Source organism: Mauremys reevesii, linkage group 2 (assembly GCF_016161935.1).
Source record: "Mauremys reevesii isolate NIE-2019 linkage group 2, ASM1616193v1, whole genome shotgun sequence".
Classification (NCBI taxonomy): Eukaryota; Metazoa; Chordata; order Testudines; family Geoemydidae; genus Mauremys; species Mauremys reevesii.
In genome coordinates this window covers 106,232,093-106,255,216 of record NC_052624.1, presented here as the reverse complement: position 1 = coordinate 106,255,216, position 23,124 = coordinate 106,232,093, and the positions used below count along the sequence as shown (strand labels likewise).

At 38.6% G+C, this 23,124-nt stretch overlaps 1 protein-coding gene and 1 pseudogene across 1 annotated transcript in view; both read right to left on the bottom strand.

Moving 5' to 3' along the window:
- Positions 1-713: 713 nt before the first annotated feature.
- LOC120398430 (putative protein FAM10A4) overlaps positions 714-23,124 on the bottom strand; it is a 68,038-nt gene continuing 45,627 nt past the window's right edge. Inside the window, exon 3 of the mRNA XM_039525872.1 lies at positions 714-1,737. Within this exon, the coding sequence (XP_039381806.1) occupies positions 748-1,584 (837 nt within the window). The 5' untranslated portion in view covers positions 1,585-1,737 and the 3' untranslated portion in view covers positions 714-747. The remainder of the gene's footprint in view (positions 1,738-23,124) is intronic.
- Positions 3,648-4,275, bottom strand: LOC120397276 (annotated as a pseudogene).

The window sequence follows — 23,124 nt, the reverse complement described above, 5'->3', positions numbered from 1 at the left end:
GGCACTCAGTCTTGGCATAACTCTGCTTCCATTGAAGGCAATTTAAATTTTTCAACTGAGCTCAATGGGAGCACAATTAGGCCAATGCTGTGAACTTTTGAAAATTGCAAAGGTGCTGTATACCAGTATAGCTATTCCCAAACAGGAAAAGGAATAAGCTATACTAATATAAAGTACTTTTCTGTTTAGGCTTCAAAGGATAAGATTATTATCAATACGTGTTGGTAAAAATTGATTTCAGCTTGCACACACAGAGATGAAAAATATGTCAATTTATAATCATAGAAATTTACATATAGGCAAAGTAAGAAAAATGCTTTATAATTTAGATTTTCATTTAAGAGAGAGGTCCACTTTGTATTTTTTACATGTGATAGACGATTAGTGTGTTAATTGTAATAAAGCTTTAACTTTTTTGAATCTGTGTCTGTCATTAATTATTGTCTGACCCCCATAATTCCCTCCAAAATGTAAATAAAGTAAGAAAAAATGTGTAAAAATAAACATGAATATAATCCATTGAAATTCTAAGAAAATCAAATTCTGTCAAGCCTACTATATCCATGGTAGGGGTTGTAGTGATAGAAGTGTTTGGTTTAAAAATAAAATCACACCCCTAAGTGAAATACTTATACTGGTACAAAAACTACATGTAGCACATGCCTTAAAGAGACATTACAAAGGATAAATCATGTTTTGTCATAAGCCTTAAATTTATTTGAATGAAAAGGCCATTTATGGTTGACTTCAGTCATACTGGCCAATGAACTTCATGAACTTGCAGTTGCTCTGGTATTTGTAAATGTTATCTGGGTTCCAGATCACATCCATCCATGCTATTATAATCCTTGGATCCAGAATGGTTGTAAAAAAGTCAAAGTACTTCCACCAGATTCTAATCATCCATTGCCAGGTACTTTCCTCTTTCTGGGTTCTCTTTTGCTCTTCCAAGGCCAATTTTACCTTTTCCAGCATCTTGCGGTGTGCCTTTAATTCATGCTTACGCTCATACATTTGCCGATGGTTAACAATCTTCTCAGCCCTCGGTTGTGCATTCTTTAGCATGGCATTGGTATCTTCATCGTAATCCAGTTGACATGCAAAGGTAAAATCTTGGGCTGCCTCCTCCCAGTGCCCCCAAAGCATGTGTGCTTGCCCTGTCCACTTGTAAGACTCTGCTGAATTGGGGTTAAGCTCACAGGCTCTGTCACAGTCTCTAATGGCAGCATTCCGCTTCTGCAGTTTCACAAAAGCACTGGCTCGGTTAACATACAAGAGGATGAAGTGAGGATTCAGCCTAATAGCATCCTTGAACAAGTCAATGGCTTTCTGAAGTTCACCTTCATCCAGGGCGGCAAGGGCATGTTCCCTCTTTTCACTGGCCTGATTTATCATCTCATTTGTTATTTCCAAATATTCATCTCCCATTTCTTGGGGATCATCCAGATCCTGTTCAATAACACCATCATCCTCAATTTCCAAGTCACTTTCCTCACTCTCAGCTGCTTCGGGTTGTTTCCCTTGCTCCTTGAATGTCTTCTCTTCAGAGGCATGTTTCACTGAACATAATATGGTATCTCCCATGCTCTCTATAGAGTCCCGCAGGAAACTCAATTGCTTGGCTCTCAAAAGAGTTGGATCCTGGCTGTAGAGATCCACCAAGGCCTGAAGTTCAGTAATTTTTTTTTTGGATCCATGGTGGCTTGGCCAGAAGGGAACTGGGCAACACAGACTGTGCTGGGGCAGAGGGAAAAGATAAAAGCTGTAACAGTTGCTTAACTACTAACTCAATGTGAGACAACACTATGGAGGAACAAGCTAGACTTGTATGTTCCCTTCTGACTGTGGTCTTTATACTACAGTTTGCAAATACATCTATGGTGTTTTTTTGAAGGTGTCATTCTCTATTACAGCTCTGGTTATGCCATACATTCTGATGATGTCATAAATTATGATATCATCTGAACCCAGAAAAAGATTTTTATCTATTTAATCACCAGGCATGCATTCACTGAACTACATATATTATAGGAAAGCGCCAGGGGAAAGCGGCTGACCATCCGCCTATATTTTTACTGGAATGTTATCACCTTTTATTAATATATGTATAAATAATAAGATTAGTTTGATCCCTTTATTTATTTTTAGAATATGAGATCTTGCATTGCTATATAGAGGGTAATGTAACAATTTTAACTGCATGGGCTTCATAGATGAAATCATATTGTGATTATAGAATATTTTACCTCTCATTATTTTATGACTACTGTAGTAACTATAACACCAGATATGAGGCACTATAGCCACGCTGTATCAGCATTTCCATTAAAGGCCCCTACAGTACATTTACTATTAATTACCTCTGTGTCAAAAAACAGCAGATTGATTCTTGACCAAGGAAGGAAGCTTTTTCCTTAGTTTTGAGTAATATCTGTCCTGTACATTTTTTTTTTAATGGAGAGATCACTGTGTCTTCAGAATGTTTATTTTCCTCACCCCTAAATAGGCAAGATACATACAGTTTACACTTGATAATTCAATGTAAACTGTAACAGAAGACAGAGAATAATTTTGGATAATAAAATACATTTTCATTAGGAAATTTTATCCTCTTTCGAATAACACAATTTCTGACTACTGACGTTTAGATAATCAAGATTACACTGTGAAATAGCCACTTATTCCTGATTCAGAACAGAAATTTTCTGATGTTTTCATAAGATTCACTAGAGCTGCACACTCGCTTTTCTATAAATATATCACTGATAAAAATCATTACAAATTTGAAATATTACATAGTTAAATATGGGATAAAGAGTCTTGTGGCACCTTATAGACTAACAGACGTTTTGGAGCATGAGCTTTCGTGGGTGAATACCCACTTCATCGGATGCATGAATATGCTGTACGATAACCGCTCTTTTGAATGATTACACTGTATTAGCAATGGGATTATTGTGCCATTCACATAAGTAATAATCAGTTTTAGAGTCAGTGCTTTCTAGTTCATCTTCATAAAAGAGAAGCATCTCGGCCTACGTAGACAGGCTTGTGCTATGAAACAATCAAATGGATAATCTTCCCTCTCTATAACATCCTTGTGACTACCATAGCAATTGCATATATGGAAAAAGCAATTTTAGAAAGGCACTTACTTTTTTTTTTTTCAAATTTGATATAGTAACTGAAAACAGAGAAGAAGCCAGAATCATGTAACCAGATTTTTCTCTATGAACCAGTAGTACAGTACAGACCCGTTTACGCACGGATGTTAGGAGTCAAGCTGTCATGACCGCATGTTAACGGACTGCGGGTTAAGAGGGCCATGCTGAAATATCTTAAAATATCTATATATACACATGTATAATTATCTAGGATTACATACATATTCACAACATCCCAAATACTGCAGGCCTATCTGTTAATGGCGCTTTGCAATAATATAAATTTAAATGTGTAATCCAATAAAAACATTATTATTACTACACAGGGGTGAAAATAACTCAGGACACTTATCGGTACAGGGCAGGGCTCTGGCCCCAAGAGGAGCAGGGCCTTGGGCAGAAGGGGCGGGGCTAGGAATCCCTATCCCCCAGCCAGCCCTTCCAGGCCACCTGGTCTGCGCCACCCAGGGTTTCTGTGGTGATTTAAAGGGCCCAGGACTCCAGATGCCGCTGCCACAGCAAAGGACTGTCCTTAAAGCACTGCCGTGGCAGCGCTTTAAAGTTGCCCCTTCCCAGCTTCTCCCTTGGCGGTAAAGACATACAACATGTTTCCGCTGAATTGGGGTTAAGCTTACAGGTTCTGTCACAGGCTCTAATGGCAGCATTTGGCTTCTGAAGTTTCACAAAGACACTGGCTCGGTTAACGTACAAGAGTTGAAGTGAGGATTCATCCTGACAGCATCTGTGAACAAGTCAAAGACTTTCTGAAATTCACCTTCATTCACCTCTTTTCATTGGCCTGGTCTATCATCTCATTTGTTTTTTCCAAATATTCATCTCCCATTTCTTGGGAATCATTCAGATCTGGTTCAATAACACCATCATCCTCAATTTCCAAATCACTCTCCTCACTCTGAGCTGTCTCTGGCGATTCCTCCTCCTTCGTGGCTGTCTTCTCTACAGAGGTATTGCACTGAAGAAGTGATATGGGATCTCCTATGATCTTCACATTGTCACGCAGTAAACTTAGCTGCTTAGCCCTCAGGAGGTCTGGATCCTGTCTGTATAAATGCACCAGGGCCTGCAGTTTTTTCAGTCTCCTAAGATTCATGAAACCGTAACCTGCACAGTATAGAGGAATTGGCAGGTTGCTGTTCTGCTTGTAAGCAGAGAGAGATGAATTAAACAGTAAGCTCTTCAGAAGAGAAAATCACTATGGAGCTGCAAATGAGCAGAACAACCTGTAGCTTTCCCGTGCTCTAGTATAATGCTGCCGGTCGTTAAAAAGCTGTAGCTCCAACTCTGTGGATTGATGTCAAGATCTGATGATGATATAATCAGTTCTGATATAACAGCATAAAAGCCTAACTGTATTTTATCTCATTATTTTTATCAGTTTTTAAAATGTTTTAAATATAAGTATATAAATGCCCAGGACTAAATACCATAAGTGCACAGATGACACATGTGCCTGCTATACAGTATGTTTCATGTTTTAACACTGGGATTTTATTAGCTCTACAATTAAAATGGATTTCCTAATTAAATAGCTTTATTATTGTCTAATACCCAATGTGTGGGGTTTTTTTCTGGTGTAGAGAGAATCTTATGTAAGAGGTTCTCTGTTGCAGTTTTTCATGATGAGGAATGAAGAGCGTAAGTGAGTTAGGTGCCCAACTCCCATTGACTTTCAATGAGAGTTAGGAACCTAATGTGCTTAATTGGATTGAGTAATCCTACAGTCCTCACACAGTCAAAATTCTCATTGACTCAAGTGCATTTTGTTTAAGGTGTGACTATAATTAGGTATTATACTTTAACCCAAACTTATTTATATTGTGGGCCACTGAGCTCTTCTCTGCAGTGACAGACCGAATATTGAGCAACTTTGAATTTTTTTCTATACACTTCACTTGGTCTATCTGGTTAATAACAAGAGGAAATTTTCATAGACCCAAAGAAACAACAGCCTGCACTGGGACCACAGTAGTTAGGTTTGTGAGAGATTTACCTCTCTCTCTCTCTCTCTCTCTCTCTCTCTCCTCTCACACACACATACACACACACCCCTACCTTTCTCCAGCAAAAGAATATGTTCCAATCAAAATGAACATTATACATGTAGAAATCAGCCTTTGATAGTTTGTGTGATTAGTCAGCATTGAATATCAACTAATAACATGGCATCTAACTAATAAAAATACTTAGTGATTGTGCCTTGTCTTTTTTGTTTTGTTTTTAAATGGAAAATGCTAATGAGGTAAACAGATAAAAGAGGATAAGGAATGACCTTGAAATTTAGGCTAATACATCCTACAAGCTACTTTCCTGTTTTAGGTCCCACTTGAGCAAAATACTTAACTACAGGCCTAAATATAAACATGGGCAACTCAATTTGCAATGACACAATCTTCTTTTCCCCACACTCTCAAATCCTTTTTATTAAACTTTTATATTTAATTATTGTGGAATTTATTTGTGAATAAATAAAACCTTGTCATTATATTTCCTAAGATTTTAAGCATGGGGAGAGGGGGTGGAAATACCTGGATAAATTCCAGTTTTCACTGATGACCAGATAATTTAAACTTGACCCTATCACAACTTGCGAAACTAGCCCCTTCAAAATGTATACTCTACACAAGAGAGTTAATTTAGGAAAACTCTTCATTCTGAAAATCAAGAAACAAATAACACTATAATTTAGGAAGATAAAAACTTCATATTTTCTCTTGCAGAATAGGGTGAAACTTATATTTTACTATAATGTTGATTCATGAGACCTAGTGCATATACTGGTAGGGTCCATGAAATATGTCATGAAATATAACCAGGAATTATTAGGTAGTGTCTAATTTATAGTTTATTTGGCTTTTCTCTGAAGATTTGCAAAATGCCATGGATGAAACTCACCTCTCTCAGCAATGTTTTTTTTCAAAAAACATTAAGGGATCATCCAGAATGATTTTTTCCCTAACAAAATTTCTCAATTTCTAAAGCTTGAGTTTTAACAGAAAAATGTTAGCACAACTAATAGGAGCACAGTACTTAGAGATGAAAAAGACCTATTATATCATTTAATCTGAGTAAAATTTTCAATACCTACATGACTTAAAAGCTTAAACCTCATTTTCAGAAGTGACTTAGGGCCAGATTTACAAATGCGTTTAGGTAGCTACATGAGTTGCTAGCCAAAATTCAGGGTCTTGTAGGCTGTTCTGATCAGGAGGAGAAATTGATGGAGTCTGCTACCTTTGATGCAATCTTCTTTCTCTGTTTAAAAAGCATGTATGAGGTTTTGTTTCTTTGAATACAAGAGGGACCAAACAACAGGAGGTAGTCGCTTTCTGTTCTCTCTCTCTCTCTCACTCACACACTCTCTCACACACACACACACGCTTAGCCAAAACAATATCCTGCAAACCCCCTCCACCCAGATCATTCAAATTCCTGAGCAGACTCATATACCCCTTTCTTTTGGTCTTAATTGTCTCTCATAGATAACTTAAATGAAAGGGCAATGGTTAAACCTTTAACATGCATATAGGTGCCTAAGGGATTTACAAAAGAACCTAAGTAGGTAAACCTCTAACTCCAATACACTTTGAATTACATTTCAGCTTCTAAGTGCCTAAGTCACTTCTGAAAGGGGACTTCAGCTACCAAATCACTACAGCACTTTTCATAATTTTACCTTCTGTCCTTTTTCCAAGCATGGTAGGCCAGATCCTCTAATGGTATACATTTAGGGTGACCAGGTGTCCTGTTTTCAACCAGAACACCCGGTCGAATAGGGACCCTGGCGGCTCCAGTCAGCACTGCTGACCAGGCAGTTTAAAGTCCAGTTTGCAGTGCTAAGGCAGGCTAGTCCCTGCCTGTCCTGGCTCTGCACTGTGCCCCAGAAGCAGTCAGCAGGTCTGGTTCCTAGGCAGTGGGGACATGGGGCTCTGTGCACTGCCCCCTTCCTAAGCACCAACTCTGCACTCCCATTGTCCAGGAACCATGGACAATGGGAGCTGTGGGGGTTGTGTCTGTGGGCGAGAGCAGCACACAGAACTGCCTGCCTCCCCTCCTCCTAGGAGCCAGACCTGCTGCTGGCTGTTTTCTGGGCACAGCATGGCACCAGGACAGGCAGGAAGCCTGCCCGAGCCCCCTTGCAGAGCTGCTGACCGGGAGCCATTGGAGGTAAGCCTGTACCCCAAACCTGAGCCTCAACCTCCTGCCCCAGCCCTGAGCCCCCCAAAGCCTGGATCCCCCTCCTGCACCCCAAACCCCTCATCCCCAGCCCCACCACAGAGCCTGCACCACCAGATACAGCCCTCACCCACCTCTGCACCCAACCCCCTGCCCCAGCCCAGAGCACCCTCCCACAACCTGAACTCCTCTGCCCCACCCCCCAGGCTGGAGCCGCTTCCTGAACCCCCTACCCTTCATCCCTGGTTCCGCCCTACAGGCCACACCCCCAGCCGTAGCCCTCACCCCCTCCCACACCCCAACCCCCAGCCCAGAGCCGCCTTCCACACCCTGAACCCCTCATTTCTGACCCCACCCTGGAGCCTGCACTCCCAGTTAGAGCCCTCACCCCAGACCAGTGAAAGTGGGGGAGAGTGAGCCACCAAGAGACAGGGAATGCAGTGAGCAGGGGTTGGAGGGGCATGGCCTCAGGGAAAGGGCGGGGCTAGAGTGTTCAGTTCTGTGTGATTAGAAAGTTGGCAACCCTATTTAAATCACCATCAGTCCACTGAAAAATCAAGCTCCTTTAAGGTATATCAAGTTGGGCATTCCAAAACTGAGGCATACAAAATCACTAATCATTAATGAAAACTTAGGGCTGTATCTGTGACTCCCCCAGTGACAGGAAACAAAAGATTAATGAGGACAACGTTATGTGAAAAATCTATATTGCATGTATAATATGAATCTTGGAGATAATCCCAAATTAAATATAATTTCAGAAACACCTTTGAAATTACAGACTTGATAATGCCTTCCTTGCACACCCAAAGTTGTAAATCTAATCAGTAGAGGTTTTAGGCACACAACAAATGCATATTTATCAACCAGTTGATGGAGGAAGAAATTAGTATTACCAAGTGGTATCCTCATTAGAGGAAGACTAGAAAAACAGTGGTAATCATGCATGACAAATCTATTGTAAGTGAAAAATGCAAATATAGAGTCTCCAGAGGTTTAAGCGATCAATGCAGTAAGAGTAGAATGAAAAGTAATGGGAAAAAATCAGGATATATATCAGAAAGTACATTTACAACAGAGAATCATCATAGCTGTATAATGGCTATCTAGGCAAGATTACTTAAGCAAAAATGTTACATTATTAAAGGAACAATTAGCTGGCATCAGTAGGCAATGGAGCATTTACAAATGGAAGTTTACAAAAGCTAGTTAGATTGAATGGTCTTTATTAAGCCTTAAAACCTTCTAACACATGCTGGCAGGGCAAACCTGTTTTGAAAAAAAAAGACCATTATCTTTCCCAATTGTTAGATGTGGTCTCAAAGCAAACTCTTTTCCATGGCTCGAAAATGTTTTAATCCCTCTTTCTCCTTAGGTTTCATTGTCAAGCACATCTACACTTTTGAAGATTTTAGTGGTTTATCTGGCCCAACCAGAAGCAAGAAACACTGAGAAGTTTGCCACCTTCCACCATGTGTTTCTTAAAAGTTGGAAATTAATATTTGCAATTTCCAGTTGAACAATTTCTGTATTCACAAATATTTTTTTCTACAAATGTAAATTGTCATTATTCTTCCTACTTTGTAACAAGTGTGAAATCTGCTCATTGGGGTTTTGCAACACTTAACTATGTAAGTAATTTTTCTCTCTTACTCTCATAAGGAACTTTATGGTACTTATGGAATTTAGTTTTACGTACAAATGTTACAAGTCTAAATACTAAGATGGGTGAACTTGAGTGCCTGATATTAAAAAAAGGATATTGATATAATAGGTACCACAAAAACTTAGTGAAATGATGATAATCAATCAGACACAGTAATGGCAGGGTATAAAATATATAGGAATGACATCAGGCCTCTTTGACACTCAAACTGTTACTTTGAAAATGCCCATTTGGTATTCCCATGCTCTATATTTCTTTGTATTTGAGGTTTAATCGTTAACTAAAACAACAAGAAAAAGAAAAAGCAAATGGTGGAAGTGATCTGGTTCTGAATGTTACCTTCGAGCCCAATCTGACAGATGCTGAGAACCTCCTGGCAGTTGTGGCGCTCTCAGCTACCAATGTACTAAATAGGAGTTGAAGGCTTTTAGACCCAGATCCTCAAAGTATTTAGGTTCCTAACTGTCATTGATTTCAGTGGGAGATTCATTTCACTGAAATATCTTTTGAGGATCTGTGCCTTTATGTCTCACGAGAGATGCCATTACAGATTCCAGGGCATCATGACTTTTGTGCTTGAAGTATTTTCTACTGCCTAATATGTCAATGAGATTCTTTTCAATACATTATTTTAGCTTCTCTTTGTAACAAAAGAGCATATGGAAATAGATAAGACTTCTTTTGGAGAAGCTGTGGATGGGGAGGGATATTTTGTTTTAAATATTAAGGTCACTCTTTTTGACAGCTGCAGTGTACTCACAAAATGGAGCATGAAAGAGACCAGGGTGTTTGACTTTTTGGTGTAGAAGTGATTGCACTATTCTTTTATAATACAACAAAGAGTCCCGTGGCGCCTTATAGACTAGTCTATAAGGTGCCACGGGACTCTTTGTTGCTTTTTACAGATCCAGACTAACACAGCTACCCCTCTGATATTTTATCATGCATGCATGCATATAGTTTGTAGCATTCAAATGGATAGCACAAGATTCTATTCAAAGAAACGCTACCCCTAAATTAATTAATTAAAATAATTAAACTAATAGGCATCTTATATTCTTACTAGTAATCTATGAACTTAATACGTACATAAGAAACAAGCAGTTTATTATGCACCTATAATTTACTAACCATACTGTTCTTTGAGAGAACATGGGGGGTGGTAGGAATCCAATAATAATCCAGGAAGAAAACATTTACACCCACAGCAATTAAACTATAATTTTATAATCATCGTAAATCAAAGCTTATGAAAATGTAATGAGGTCCAATTTATTGTTTATAGTGGTGTTTAATTTCCCTGAAAATAATGTTTTTCTTGCAATTCAAAACACAACTCTTAGTCTGGTATGAGAAGAAATGTTTTATATATTTTCAAATGAAATTATTAAGATTACAGTAACAAAACGGCTGGAGGCTTTGGGAAAAAAATTAAAAAGTAGAATGAAAACAAGAAACTTTTCAAATGTTTTGTAGATAAAAGATAAGCTGCAGATGGTTCCCCCAAATCCTTGAGATCTAAAAGTCAGATTCTTCCTTCAACCTGTTGTGGAAGTCCTACTGATTTACATAAAAAAATTGTATTTACAGGATGGGCAGAAAGGATGTAGTAATGGGACCTACATGGCCAAAGATAGTTACTTCAGTAGCCTTTTATTCTGGAAATATGAGTTGAAATCATGACTCTGATCACAAGTGGCAATATGTTTGGTGCATTTAACCTAACTGGAGTTGAGTGAACAAGCTGACATAACATCAGAACCTTTCACCCCAAATTCAAAGTGCTCCATTTATTTATTTCAGAAGATGAATATACAGTTTCTATTTTGGTTTCTTTTATTTGTGTTTGCATTTGCACTATATTCCTCCTGTTGATATCAGAAGCTGAAGTGCTGAAACACCATTAGCTAGGTTATTTTCATATGACTTCTATTTCAGCAATAAGTAAACAGTACCCGAAGTCATGATAAACTATGACTCTGTAAAAGTCTCAGCTTGGATTACTTATTTAAGTGTCTGAATTTTTGGATGCCTCTCCAAATAGAACCAAACCTTTAGAGATTCACCCGTGTTCATCGTAAATTTAGTTTGCACATATTTCTGTCCAAGAGAAGCCCAGAATTGTAGCCCAGAATAGCTATGGAGAAGTGGAAACTTGCCTAGCACCTGCCTATATTTAGTTCCCAGAGATCAAGTTTTTTGGTTTTCATTCAGTATTTCAAAAAAGTAAATATTTCCTAAAAAAACAGTCTGATAAAATCTAAAGTCATAGTGCTGAAACTTTCCCCTTCCTGCAGTTAATTCTCTATGGGTTGTGCCCTGTGAGGGCACAGAGTTCAACACATGGATTCAGTTGTAGAATTCTGTCCTAAAAGAACACAGGATTTGTCCCTTAAGGATTTTGTTCCTAGTTATATCCTTTATAATATTACATGACACTGGATATTGAAAGGAATAAGTTCATCATCTTTGATGTACTCCCACTGCTGATTTAGAAGAATCTTTCCATCTTCCACAGAAATTTCTGATTTATCTCTGGCCCATATCCTAGTGCCTAAAAAGTCAATGGGCATTTTGCCATTGATTTCAATGCAATCAGAATTTGGCTCCCACTGAGCATTCATATGTAAAATACTTTTCCAGCAGCAATATCATTGTCATGAAAAACTTTAGGCAAAATTACATGTCACTTAATATACATGTGGTTAATATTTTGCTGTTTTCTCTGGTATGAGTTGTGTGAGTGTGGAGGGGGGGTGGGTTGGTGTTTTTGCACAGCTCTGCTTGACAACTCAGCTTTATAATCCAACTTTAAAAAAAATAAAATTAAGCAGCTGCATTGAGGCTGATGGCTGCGTTAAGCTGGGAAAATTAACAATTATTTAGGCAAATTTGTCTTTTAATGTAAAAACAGACACCCTCTGTATTTCTCTCTGTCTCTCTCTCAAGATAGTTTTGCTAAACATTTGGTTATTATTCATAAGGGCATTAAAATTAGTGGCTACAATTCTTTCCATTACACGATAGAATTCATGCTTGTGAGGATCATAGGCTATGAATAAAAGTTCTGATTCATGCTGTCAAAAAAAAGGGAAACACAAGGAAAATTACCTGTTCTGGAAGCAAGAAAAGATTAAATGAAGTTTTGCAAGTCTTCCCTCCCTTTCTCTCAGCCATAGGCAGCAGTGTCATTATCATTGTAAATATCTCCTGTTTGGCCTTCTCTTGCAAATCATGTTTTCCCTCTGAAATACTATACTATTCGTAAATTGAACAACTGGCTGAATATGCTTTATTCTCACAATTTTATTAACACAGTCATGCCATTTTCATGAAGCAAAGTTCAGATTTTGCTAGGAACATAAAACTTTCAAATCTGAAAGCTTTCTTTTGCTTTCAGTTTGCTGTTTTTGTATCTGATAGAAACAGGACAGAAGACTGAGTAAATCAAAATGGGTATGCAGCTTAAAGATTCACATACTGAGAAATTGTCAGCTGGAACAGATAATTGTTTACATGACTGAATGACTATAGCATATCATATGGATTCCTTTCCCTTGTATTATCTTGCTCATTTCATGAAGCTCCTTTGTTCTCTACTGGAATTACCTTTTTAATCACAGAGCATGGTTTAGAAGAACAAAATAATTATGGAGCTCTGTTTGGGTTCACATGTTTTTTTTTTTATAAAGTAAGTGTGTGTGTGTGTTGGGGGGGGGGGCCTACAGGCTGTAGAAGTGAAACACATTAACCATAATAACAAACACCTGTGGATTGGCATTTTAAAGTGTTCAGCATGAGCTTCAATAAGAGACAAGTTAGGCTACTGCTCAGTGGATTTGAAAAATCCATCCCCCGTGCATTGAGGCAAGAAGGTTGTTTCAGGGGACAGCTGAGAAAGTAGAAAATCTAGAAAGCTGATGTTCTAGAAAATAGAAGTAACAATATTATTGAACATATATCTATGAATGTATTATGCTATTAAACACAAGAATTTGTTATTAATAGTGCTCCATTTCTACTCCATTTCTAATCATTTTAATACCTGATTGATTTTTTTCCTTGTTTTTAGATCCAAGGGGGTTGGATCTGGATCCACCAGGAGTTGGTGGGAGAAAGGAGGGGGGATGGTTAATTTCTCCTTGTTTTAAGATCCAAGGGGTTTGGATCTCTGTTCACCAGGAAATTGGTGAAGTTTCTCAAGACTACCCAAAGAAGGGAGTGCTTGTGAATGGTGGCAGTGATACCAAATCTAAGCTGGTAATTGAGCTTAGAGCTTCTCATGCAGGTCCCCCACATCTGTACCCTAAAGTTCAGAGTGGGGAAGGAACCTTGACAACTTGCACAAAATAAAAGGTGGATGTACTTAGTTTTTCATTGATTTAGCTGTAGCTCACACATCCTACCACAAATTAAGTGCTGTACTTCCCCTTTGTGACACTAACATTTTGATAAATTCCTTATAGTTTGTATTGAGATCACTGTTGATTGAATGAACAAGAGTCCAGAAGAGCTTAATAATTAAAAAAAATCTTCAGAATTCAATTAAAATACAGTAGGATACCACAAGGAGATTACCATTGACTTTAATAATTGACTCAGAGGTAAGTGCTGCAGAAGGACTATAAGCTAGGGATAATGATTTTCTCGCTGCTGGAATTGCATTTGTAGTTTCTTCAATGAAATGCACAAGAAATTCCTCTGAGGTTCTGCTGACTTTCAGAACATATTTATTAGTGAATAGTGACAGGTGCTTGATTTACATTGTATTCTCTGAAATATAAATCAGTAACTTTTTTGTTTCACTTCAGCTGTATATTGTGTTCTATTAAGTTTGTGTGCATAGCGAAATATCACTGCCTTATCTGGGTATAATTCTTAAAGTGTAACCTCTACCTGTGAGTAGAAGGCTGTTGTTTAACTATGCTAATTTAGGATAGGTGTTTATTGCCCAAGTCACCCACCCAGAAGGCAAAATAATTCAAAATTTAAATATTATTTAAAAGTCTATCAAGTGAATGAGGATAAATTGAAAATTACACCAGACATATATGTAGTAAGCTAAATGAGTATTACCACCATTTTACAGAGGGGGAACTAAGACATTAAATGACTTGCTTAAGGTCTAGTTTGTAAGTAATCAAATACAAGTTGTATTTTAAATTTAACTTGTTTTTATTTGTACTTAATCTAAATTATGATAATTGGGGTCTCAGAGACTTGGTAGGATAAATCTCATGACTGGAATATTGGTAGAGAGGGGTATAGCTTGTTCAGGAAGGATAGGCAGGATAAAAAGAGAGGAGGTGTTGTATTACACATCAAGACTATATACGCTTGTTCTGTGTTCCAGAAGGAGGTGAGAGGTGGATCAGTTGAAAGTCTCTGGGTAAAGATAAAAGAGCTAAAAAAAATAGGGGTGATGTCATGGTAGAGGTCTACTATAGACTACCAAATAAGGAAGAGGAGGTGGATGTGGCATCTCTCGAACAAATAAAACAAATATCCAAAACACAAGACCTGGTAGTAATGGGGCACTACACAGACATCCACTGTAAAACTAAAACAGCAAAACGCAATCTGGAATGCACTGGGGACAAATTTGTGTTTCAGAAAATGGAGGAAGTAACCAGGGGGACAGCCATTGTAGACTTGTTTCTGATCAGGCAGGAACTGAGAGTGAACCTGAAGGAGAAAGCAGTTTGTGGAAAGTGATTGTGAAATGATATATTTCTTGTTTCTAAGGAAAGGAAAGAGTGAGATAAGCAGAATAAGGGCAATTTATTTAAATAAAAACCAACTTTCACACATTTAGAGAGCTACTAGGTAAAGTCCCATGGGAAGAAAATCTAAGGAAAAATAGAGTTCAGGAGAGCTGGCAGTTCTCAAGGAGACAATATTGAAGGCACAACAGCAAACTATCCTGATGTAAAGCAAAGGTAGGAAAAATAGTAAAAGGCCAATATTTCTCCATCAGGAACTCTTTACTTACCTAAAAATAAAAAAGGAATTCTATGAAGAGTGGAAACGTGTAAGAGTATAAATGAATAGCACAAGTATGTAGAGACAAAATGATTTACACCTAGCAAGAGATTTATTAAATAGATTAGAGCTAGAGAAAGATGAAGAAAAGCGTAGGTCCTCAACTTCATGGGAAAGGAGAGCTAATAACTGATGATATCAAGACTGAGGTGTTTAATGTCTATTTTGCCTGAGTCTTCACTGTGTCCAAATATTCTACACAATTAATACTAATTATGAAGGGGAAGGAGAACACGTAAAATGGGGAAAGAACAGGTTAAAGAATATTTAGATGAGTTAGATGTATTCAGGTCACCAAGACTGGACAAAATTCAACCTAGGGTACTTCAGGAACCAAGCTGAAGCAAGCTCAGAACAGTTGGCTTGGTCTACGCTACAGAGTTAGATTGATGTAAGTCAGGGTATCTGCTTCAAGCCGGCTGCCACTCAGGCTTCCTGCTTGGGCTGCCACCCAGGGTCCCTGTGGCGAGCCCTGCTGCCCCCTGGCTCCCCACTCCTCACAGGGAGTATGGCAGCCCACTGGACTCCAAGTGATGATCTCCCCATCAGAAGTGAGAAGCCCCAGTGTCTTTACCCCTTTTCCTGACTGGAAGCAGGGAGGCGAGAAGCCCTGGGGGGGGGGGCAACTGGGCTCCTGGTGGGGACCTGTGCAGAGGTGAGAGCCCTGGCTCTCAACCACCCATACTGCCCCTCTTCAGTGAGTGGAAGTGCTCCTGGTGCGGATGTGCACCATTGACAGAAAGAGGGTAGTGTGGACATCACTGTGGTGGCGGTAAATCAAGCTAGCATAGGTCCATTTAAGATTACAGTGTAGACATGCCCTTAGTGATTATCTTCTAGAACTCAAGGAGGAAAGGTGAGGTCCCAAAGGTCTGGAGAAGAGAAAACATAGAAAAGTATAGACCCAGAAAATTATAGATCAGTCAGCCTTACTTTGAGTCCAGGAAAGATACTGGAACAAAATTATTAATCAATTTGTAAGCATCTACCGGATATCAGGCTTATAAGGAATAGCCAACATGGATCTGTCGAGAACAAATTATATTCTCATGAGCAAACTAGTGATAGACTTTGGTCACTAGCCTGGCTGGAAGCATGTGGTGAGAATTTTTTGCTTGACTCTAGTATTGTTTGTGAAGTTAAACATTAGTAAACATTTTATATTTATTTTTCTTGTAACCATTTCTGACTTTTATACCTTATCACTTGCAGTTATTTAAAATCTCTGTTGGTAGTTAATCAACTTGTTTTTACTGTTTTATCTAATCCTGTATGTTTAAACTGAAGTATCTGAGTAACTCTATTTAAGGTAATAAGCTGGCAAAAATATAGATACAGCCGAGGAAAGAGCTGGGCAATACAAGACATACATTTATCGGGGAAAATTCATGACTGCAGGTGTGTTGGGGTCACCCCGCAGCATAACCAAGGGTGGTGAGAGTCAGGGTGTAACTGGCAGGCTGCAATTACATAGAGACACTCAGGGGTGGGAGGGTGTGCCTTGCATGCTAGAAGACTCTTTGTGAGCAGCCCAGGTGGGAACCTCTTCAGCTAGGCATTGTATGTCATCCAAGGTTCCAGGATGAGGGGACACTGCCCCCACTGGTCTGGATTGTAATGTGGTATATCACAGTGGGTAAATAACTGCTTGAAAGATCATACTCAAGGAGTAATCAATAGTTTGCTATGAAATGGGAAGGTCCATATCTAGGGCGGTCAATCCTGGGTCCGGTACTAGTCAATATTTTCATTAATGAGTTAGATAATGGAACAAAAAGCATGCTGACACCAAGCAGGAAGGGGTTTCAAGTACTTTGGAGGACAGGATTAGAATTCCAAATGACATCCACACATTAGAGAATTAGACTGAAATCAGCAAGATGAAATTCAATAAAGACAAGTGCAACGTATTTCACTTTGAAAAGAAAAATCAAATTCACAACTACAAAATGGGGAATAACTGAGTAGATGGTAGTACTGCTGAAATGGATCTGGGGGTTATAGTGGGATCACAAATTGAATGAGTCAATGTGATGCAACTGCAAAAAAAGCTAATGATTCTGGGATATATTAACAGGTGTATCATATGTAAGACACAGAAGGTAATTGTCCCACTCTACACAGCACTGGTGAGGCCTCAAGTGGATTATTATGATCAGTTGTAGGGACCACACTTCAAGCAAGGAGTGAACAAAGTGGTGAGTACAGGAGAGAGCAACAAAAATAACAAAGTTTAGAAAACCTGACCTGTGAAGAAAGATTTAAAAAACCTGGGCATGTTCAGTCTTGAGCAAAGAATGAGAGGGAACATCAAAACCATAGTGCCGACTCCGTGGGTGCTCCGGGGGAAAATTAGTGGGTGCTCTGCACCCACTGGCAGCCAAGCTCCCCCTCCTCGCCTCCTTCTGCCCCAACCCCAGCACGCCATGTCCCCACTCTTTCCTTTCCCTCCCAGCGCTTCCTGTCCCCCTGCCACCTAATAGCTGTTTGGCAGCACTTAGGACTTTCCGGGAGGGAGAGGGAGGAGCGGCGATGCGGCGCACTCAGGGGAGGATGCAGAGAAGAGGCGGGGACTTGGGGGAAGGGAGTGGAATGGAGGCAGGGTGAGGGGTGTGCAGGGGTGGGGCCAGGGACAGGGGTGGGTCAAGCACCCACCAGGCAGAGAGGAAGTAGGTGCCTATGATCAGAGCAGTCCAACAGTCTTCAAATGTGTTAAGGGCTGTTATAAGCAAGAAGGTGTTCAATTGTTTTTCATGGATAATGAAGGTCAGAGAAGTAGTAATGTGCTTAATCTGCAGAAAGGGAGATTTAGGTTAGCAATTAGGAAGAACTTTTTAAATATAAGGAGAGTTAAAATCTGGAATAGGCTTCAAAGGGTGGCTGAAGCATCCCATCACTGGACATTTTAAATAAAAGGTTAGACAAACACATGTCAGGGATGGTCTAGGTTTACTTGGTCAGCACGGGTGGCTGGACTTGATGACTTCTAGAGATCTTTTTCTGTCCTACTTTCCTATGATACTATTATTCTATAAATTATTACTATATTATACTGTAATCTAACAGAAAAAAATATAGCCAGAAATCTCATGAAGTCCTTATTAATGAGATTTCCAGCTCAATTCACAGATCCCCAAAATTTGGTCAAGTATTTGATGAAGATTAGGCCTTTGGGATTCTTCTTCTCATTGGGAAAATGCCAAACATTTGGAAATTTGGTTCCTATAAACACCCAAAAATACTGAACCTATCCAAATTGAATTGATTAATAAATTCATCTAGATATCTCAAGAGATCAGTCATTCTTGCAAGATGTTCAGTACTTCATTGTTTGGGATTGAATTAAAAAAGCTTTATAAATTAAATTATATGAATTTAAAAAGTATTATTCCTTATGCACCTGTGTCAGATCCTGCACTTCCTCCACTCCAATCAGTCAATGGTACTGAGTAAGATATTGAAGTCAGAGGGAATTGAAGACACTCAGGGTGAAATCCTGGCCCCATTGAAGTCAATTGGAGTTTTGAGATTGACTTACAGCATCAGGATTTTCCTATCAGCATTTTGCAGAAAATGGATAGAATAAATAAAACTAACCAGTCATTTTCTAACCTCAGATACTGGTTATAGTGACTGATATCTTCAGTGTTCCAGATTCTTCACAACATTCAAATAGTTTTTCTGTATTGTTTTTTAAACCAATGAACTACAGAATTACAATTTTTAAAGACCTCATAAATATGAGGTAATATCATAATATGTACTATATAACAAAAATTCTAACTAATATTATTGAACCAAAGTTGTAATATAATCATGACAGCTGTCTTTGTCAATTATCAAAAACATTAACTATGAAACTCATCCTTAAAATACTTTACATAATTAAAAATGAAAACCACAGGCAGATTGCCTTTTTTCCTCAAAAATTGAAATTTGATTCAGTATTGTAGATGACACCAGAAGAGAAGTGATATAAAGTACTGAACCATCTGTGCTGCTAAATCTATACACAATGGAGTGTGTTAAGGATGGAATTTCATTTCAGGCGTAACTTTTAATTGCCTTGCTTTCATGGGATTATTTATGTTAATCTTCCTTGCCTCTCCAAAAACATGTGCACTCCCATTAATGTAAAGAAGAAAAACATGCATATTAAGAGGGTGAATATAGCAATGTTAATTTTAAGTATGCAAATATACTATCAAAACTGATAAACAAAGGTCCCACCAATGGCCTCTGCAATGCTTGTCTTGCATATTTAAAGTTTTAAAATATTGTAAGTTTAGGGCCAAACAAATGAAAGATTTGTTTGGGCAAATGAGAATTTGCACGAGCAACAATCTCTCAGATGATTACACAACAATGATTTAGAATAGAATTTTCATCAGAAGCTAAATGACAAAGCATGAGTCCCATTGACTTTCGATAGCATGTGTGCTCCTAAGTCATTTAGTTAACCAAATACACAGCGCAAATTATGTAGACACGGATAACCGTAAGCAATCATGACAGCATTTGTCTCTATTTCTCTGAGTGGTCTGGATAAGTTGAGATCATAATGTGTTTTGTTTCCCCTCCCCCCTCATTTCCTTCAATAGTTAGATCACTGAGTACAGCTGGAATTCACTTATAATTCAATAGGTAAGAAATCAGAATTGTATGTGTAATTTGCCCTGGGTTTCATAAAAGCTGAAATCTGCTGTCTGAAAGCAAAGACATACAACTGTCCACAATGTTTTATTTTTTGATAAAAATGGATTAGCAATTTCAAGGAATTTGTTATTAGTGAAAAGTACTACATTGACAGCATTAGCAACTGAAATGCTATCCATATGGAAGTATAAGTTTTCCAATACTGTTCTACACGTCCCCAATTTAGGAAAGCACTTGAGCATATGCTTAAAGTTAAGCATCTTAAAGTTAACTGTGTGCTTAAGTACTCTCCTGAATTGGGGCATTCATGTCAATAAATAGATTTTTTTCCCCTTTCTTCCTCCCCACCCCTCACTTTCATTTCAATGGGAGCAGAATTAAGTCATTGTTCAGTTCTTTTGAAAATCTACTCTAAATTTTCTATAATTTCTCAGGCCCATTGATCTCTTTAATGTATGTTCCTCCTTCTACCGTTCTACTTCCTAATTATTTATTCAGTCCTTAAGAGAGCCTGGAATTGGAGTAGCTTCCTTACGTCATATTCATTTGTAAAGAATACTGGAGAATACCAGGGAAACACAAGCATTATTATAATTCAAGGTCAGACAGGACCATTGTGATCATCTAGTTTGACCTCCTGTATAGCATAGGCCATAGAACATGAATTTACATAACACACTTGCCAAATAGTTCCTGCAGAGTTTGTCAATGAATACAGGGTGAAGAAACCAGAGGGAAAATTTAATTCAAAGTGTGTTTAAAGAACACTGTTCCTCTAGACAATAAAAATCTAGACTGCAATAATACACCTGTGGAAGCTGACTTGGGCTTGTGGGGCTATAAAATTGCAGTGCTGACATTCAGGCTTGGGCTGGAGACATGTCTCTGGGACTCCATGAGGAGAGCGAGGAATTTTATAGACCCACAACTGTATAGCTCCATAGCCTAAGGCCCATGAGCCTGAGTCAGCTGACAGGGGCTAGCTGCAGCTATTCCATTGCAGTGTAGCCGTACTCTTGTTGTACATGGTGCTGAATGTTATGTTAACTGATACATTAGCACTTTTACTTAATGATTGGTAGTGTATTTGAAATTCATTAACAAGAGACAGCTTGATTTTTTTGTCATAAAACTGCAACAGCTGTATTTTAATAAGAGATTTAAAAAGTAGATAAAACTTAAGCCACTGGGAGTGTTTGAGGGGGAAAGTAATAATAAAAATATTTTTCATGTTCTGTCAGGTAATGTGGTGGTTATTTATTCATATATTTCAAGGCGAGAAGGGACCATTGTGATCATCTTGTTTGACCTCCTGTATAACATGGGCCATAAAACTTCCCCCAAAATAATTCCTAGAGCAGATCTTTTAGAAACAAAATCCAGTCTTTATTTTAAAACTGTCAGTGATAGAGCATAATTTTTTTTAACAGTGAGAGTAATTAACCACTGGAACAATTTACCAAGGATTGCGGTGGATTCTCTATCTCCAGTCTGAATTTGTCTACCTTCAACTTCCAGCCATTGGATTATATTATACCTTTCTCTGCTACACTGAAGAGCCCATTATTGAATATTTGTTCCTGTGTAGATACTTACAGATTAATCAAGTCATTCCTTAACCTTCTTTTCGTTAAGCTAAATAGATTGTGCTCTTTGACGTTATCACTATAAGATATGCTTTCTAATCCTTTGCTCATTCTCATGGTTCTGTTCTGAATCTTCTCCAATTTATCAACATCCTTCTTGAATTGTGGACACCAGAACTGAAAAAAGTTGTGACACTACTCCCCACATTCGTCATAGTGGTATCATTATGGTATGATTATGATGTAGTTATAATGCATATTGTACAATATATGTCTTGTGAGGTATCTCTGGAAAAGTTATGATTTGATGAATATAATGATCCTATTTGTATGCATGTATCATTTTTGTATCTGAAGTTTTTAATATTGACTATGTATCTGCATTTCAAATGTGCTAACTCTGGAAAACACCCACAGCTAGCCTTTCAGGTACAACAATGAAGAAGCTAGATAGTGCTGATGGCCCATCAACAAAGACAATGGACCATGGAAGAGCTTAGCCTTCCTGTAAATGTTTCAGCCATCCTGAAAGTAATGGCTGCTATGACTCAAGAGGGCATGTGACCAGACCACATGCTGCTGAACTCCATTTTGATACCTGTGTTTTTCCACAAGCTGAACTGGGAACTGAGTTTGGAACAAAGGGTTCCCACCCTATGGAAAAGGTATATCAGGTGGGGTGTGACATCATCTCTTGGCCTCACTTCCCACATGAGATCTCCTAGAAACATATGAGGAACAAAGACTGAATTGGGGGGAAGTGCTGGTCCCAGGATAAAGGGATTTCTAGCCTGTGTATGGAAACCTGGTGGATTGATTGTATCACCAGCCAGGGTGAGAAACTTCTAACTCATATCCAATCCATCTAGTATGTTAGGTTTAATTTGTTTTGTTTATTTGCTAGGTAATCTGCTTTGATTTGTCTTCTGTCCCTTATAATCACTTAAAATCTACCTTTTGTAGTTAATAAACTTGTTTTATGTTTTAATCTAAGTCAGTGTGCCTTTAAGTCAAGTGTCTGGGGGAAATCTCAGCTTTGTGTACAAAAGCTGTTGAATATCTTTCCCACATTGATGGGAAAGTGAACATATTAATAAGCATATTTTGTACAGATCCCTGTGCAGTGGAAAACAGTATAATTCTGGGTTTATACTCCAGCAAGGGTTCAAGCTGGAGGAGCTGGGAAATTAGCTATTGTCTCCTGCCTATCTTTGAGTGGCTTAGGTAAAGCACTCAGGTAGCTCAGTTTGGGTTTGTGGCACCACCCGCTGTCATGTTGGGTGATAACAGGGCCTGGTAAGGCTGGCTGAACCTCCAAAAAAGCAGTTTGTGCAGGGCCAGCCCAGCTGGAGGGTTAGGGGGCACAGCGATTCCCATGGCTTCCAGACTGCACCCTGGGGGTGACAAGGTTGCACCAGTGCCAATTATAAAGATAGAATGACCTCTTTACTCAAGTTTCTCCTGTTTATGCATCCCAGGATTGCATTAGCTTTTTGGGCCACAGTGGCACACTGAGAGCTCATGTTCAGCTTATTATCCACCACAACTCCTAAATCTTTTTCAGTCACTGCTTCCCAGGGTAGAGTCCCCCCTGCTTTCTGTAAATATGACCTGCCTTCTTTATTTCTTGATGTATACATTTACATTTATCTGTACTAAAACATAGTTTGTTTGCTCCCAGTTAACCAAGAGATCCAGATTGCTCTGAATCAGAGACTTGTCCTCTTCATTATTTACCACCAGCCCCCATTTTTGTGTCATCTGCAAACCTTATCAGTGATGATTTTATGTTTACTTCTAGGTCATTAATAAATGT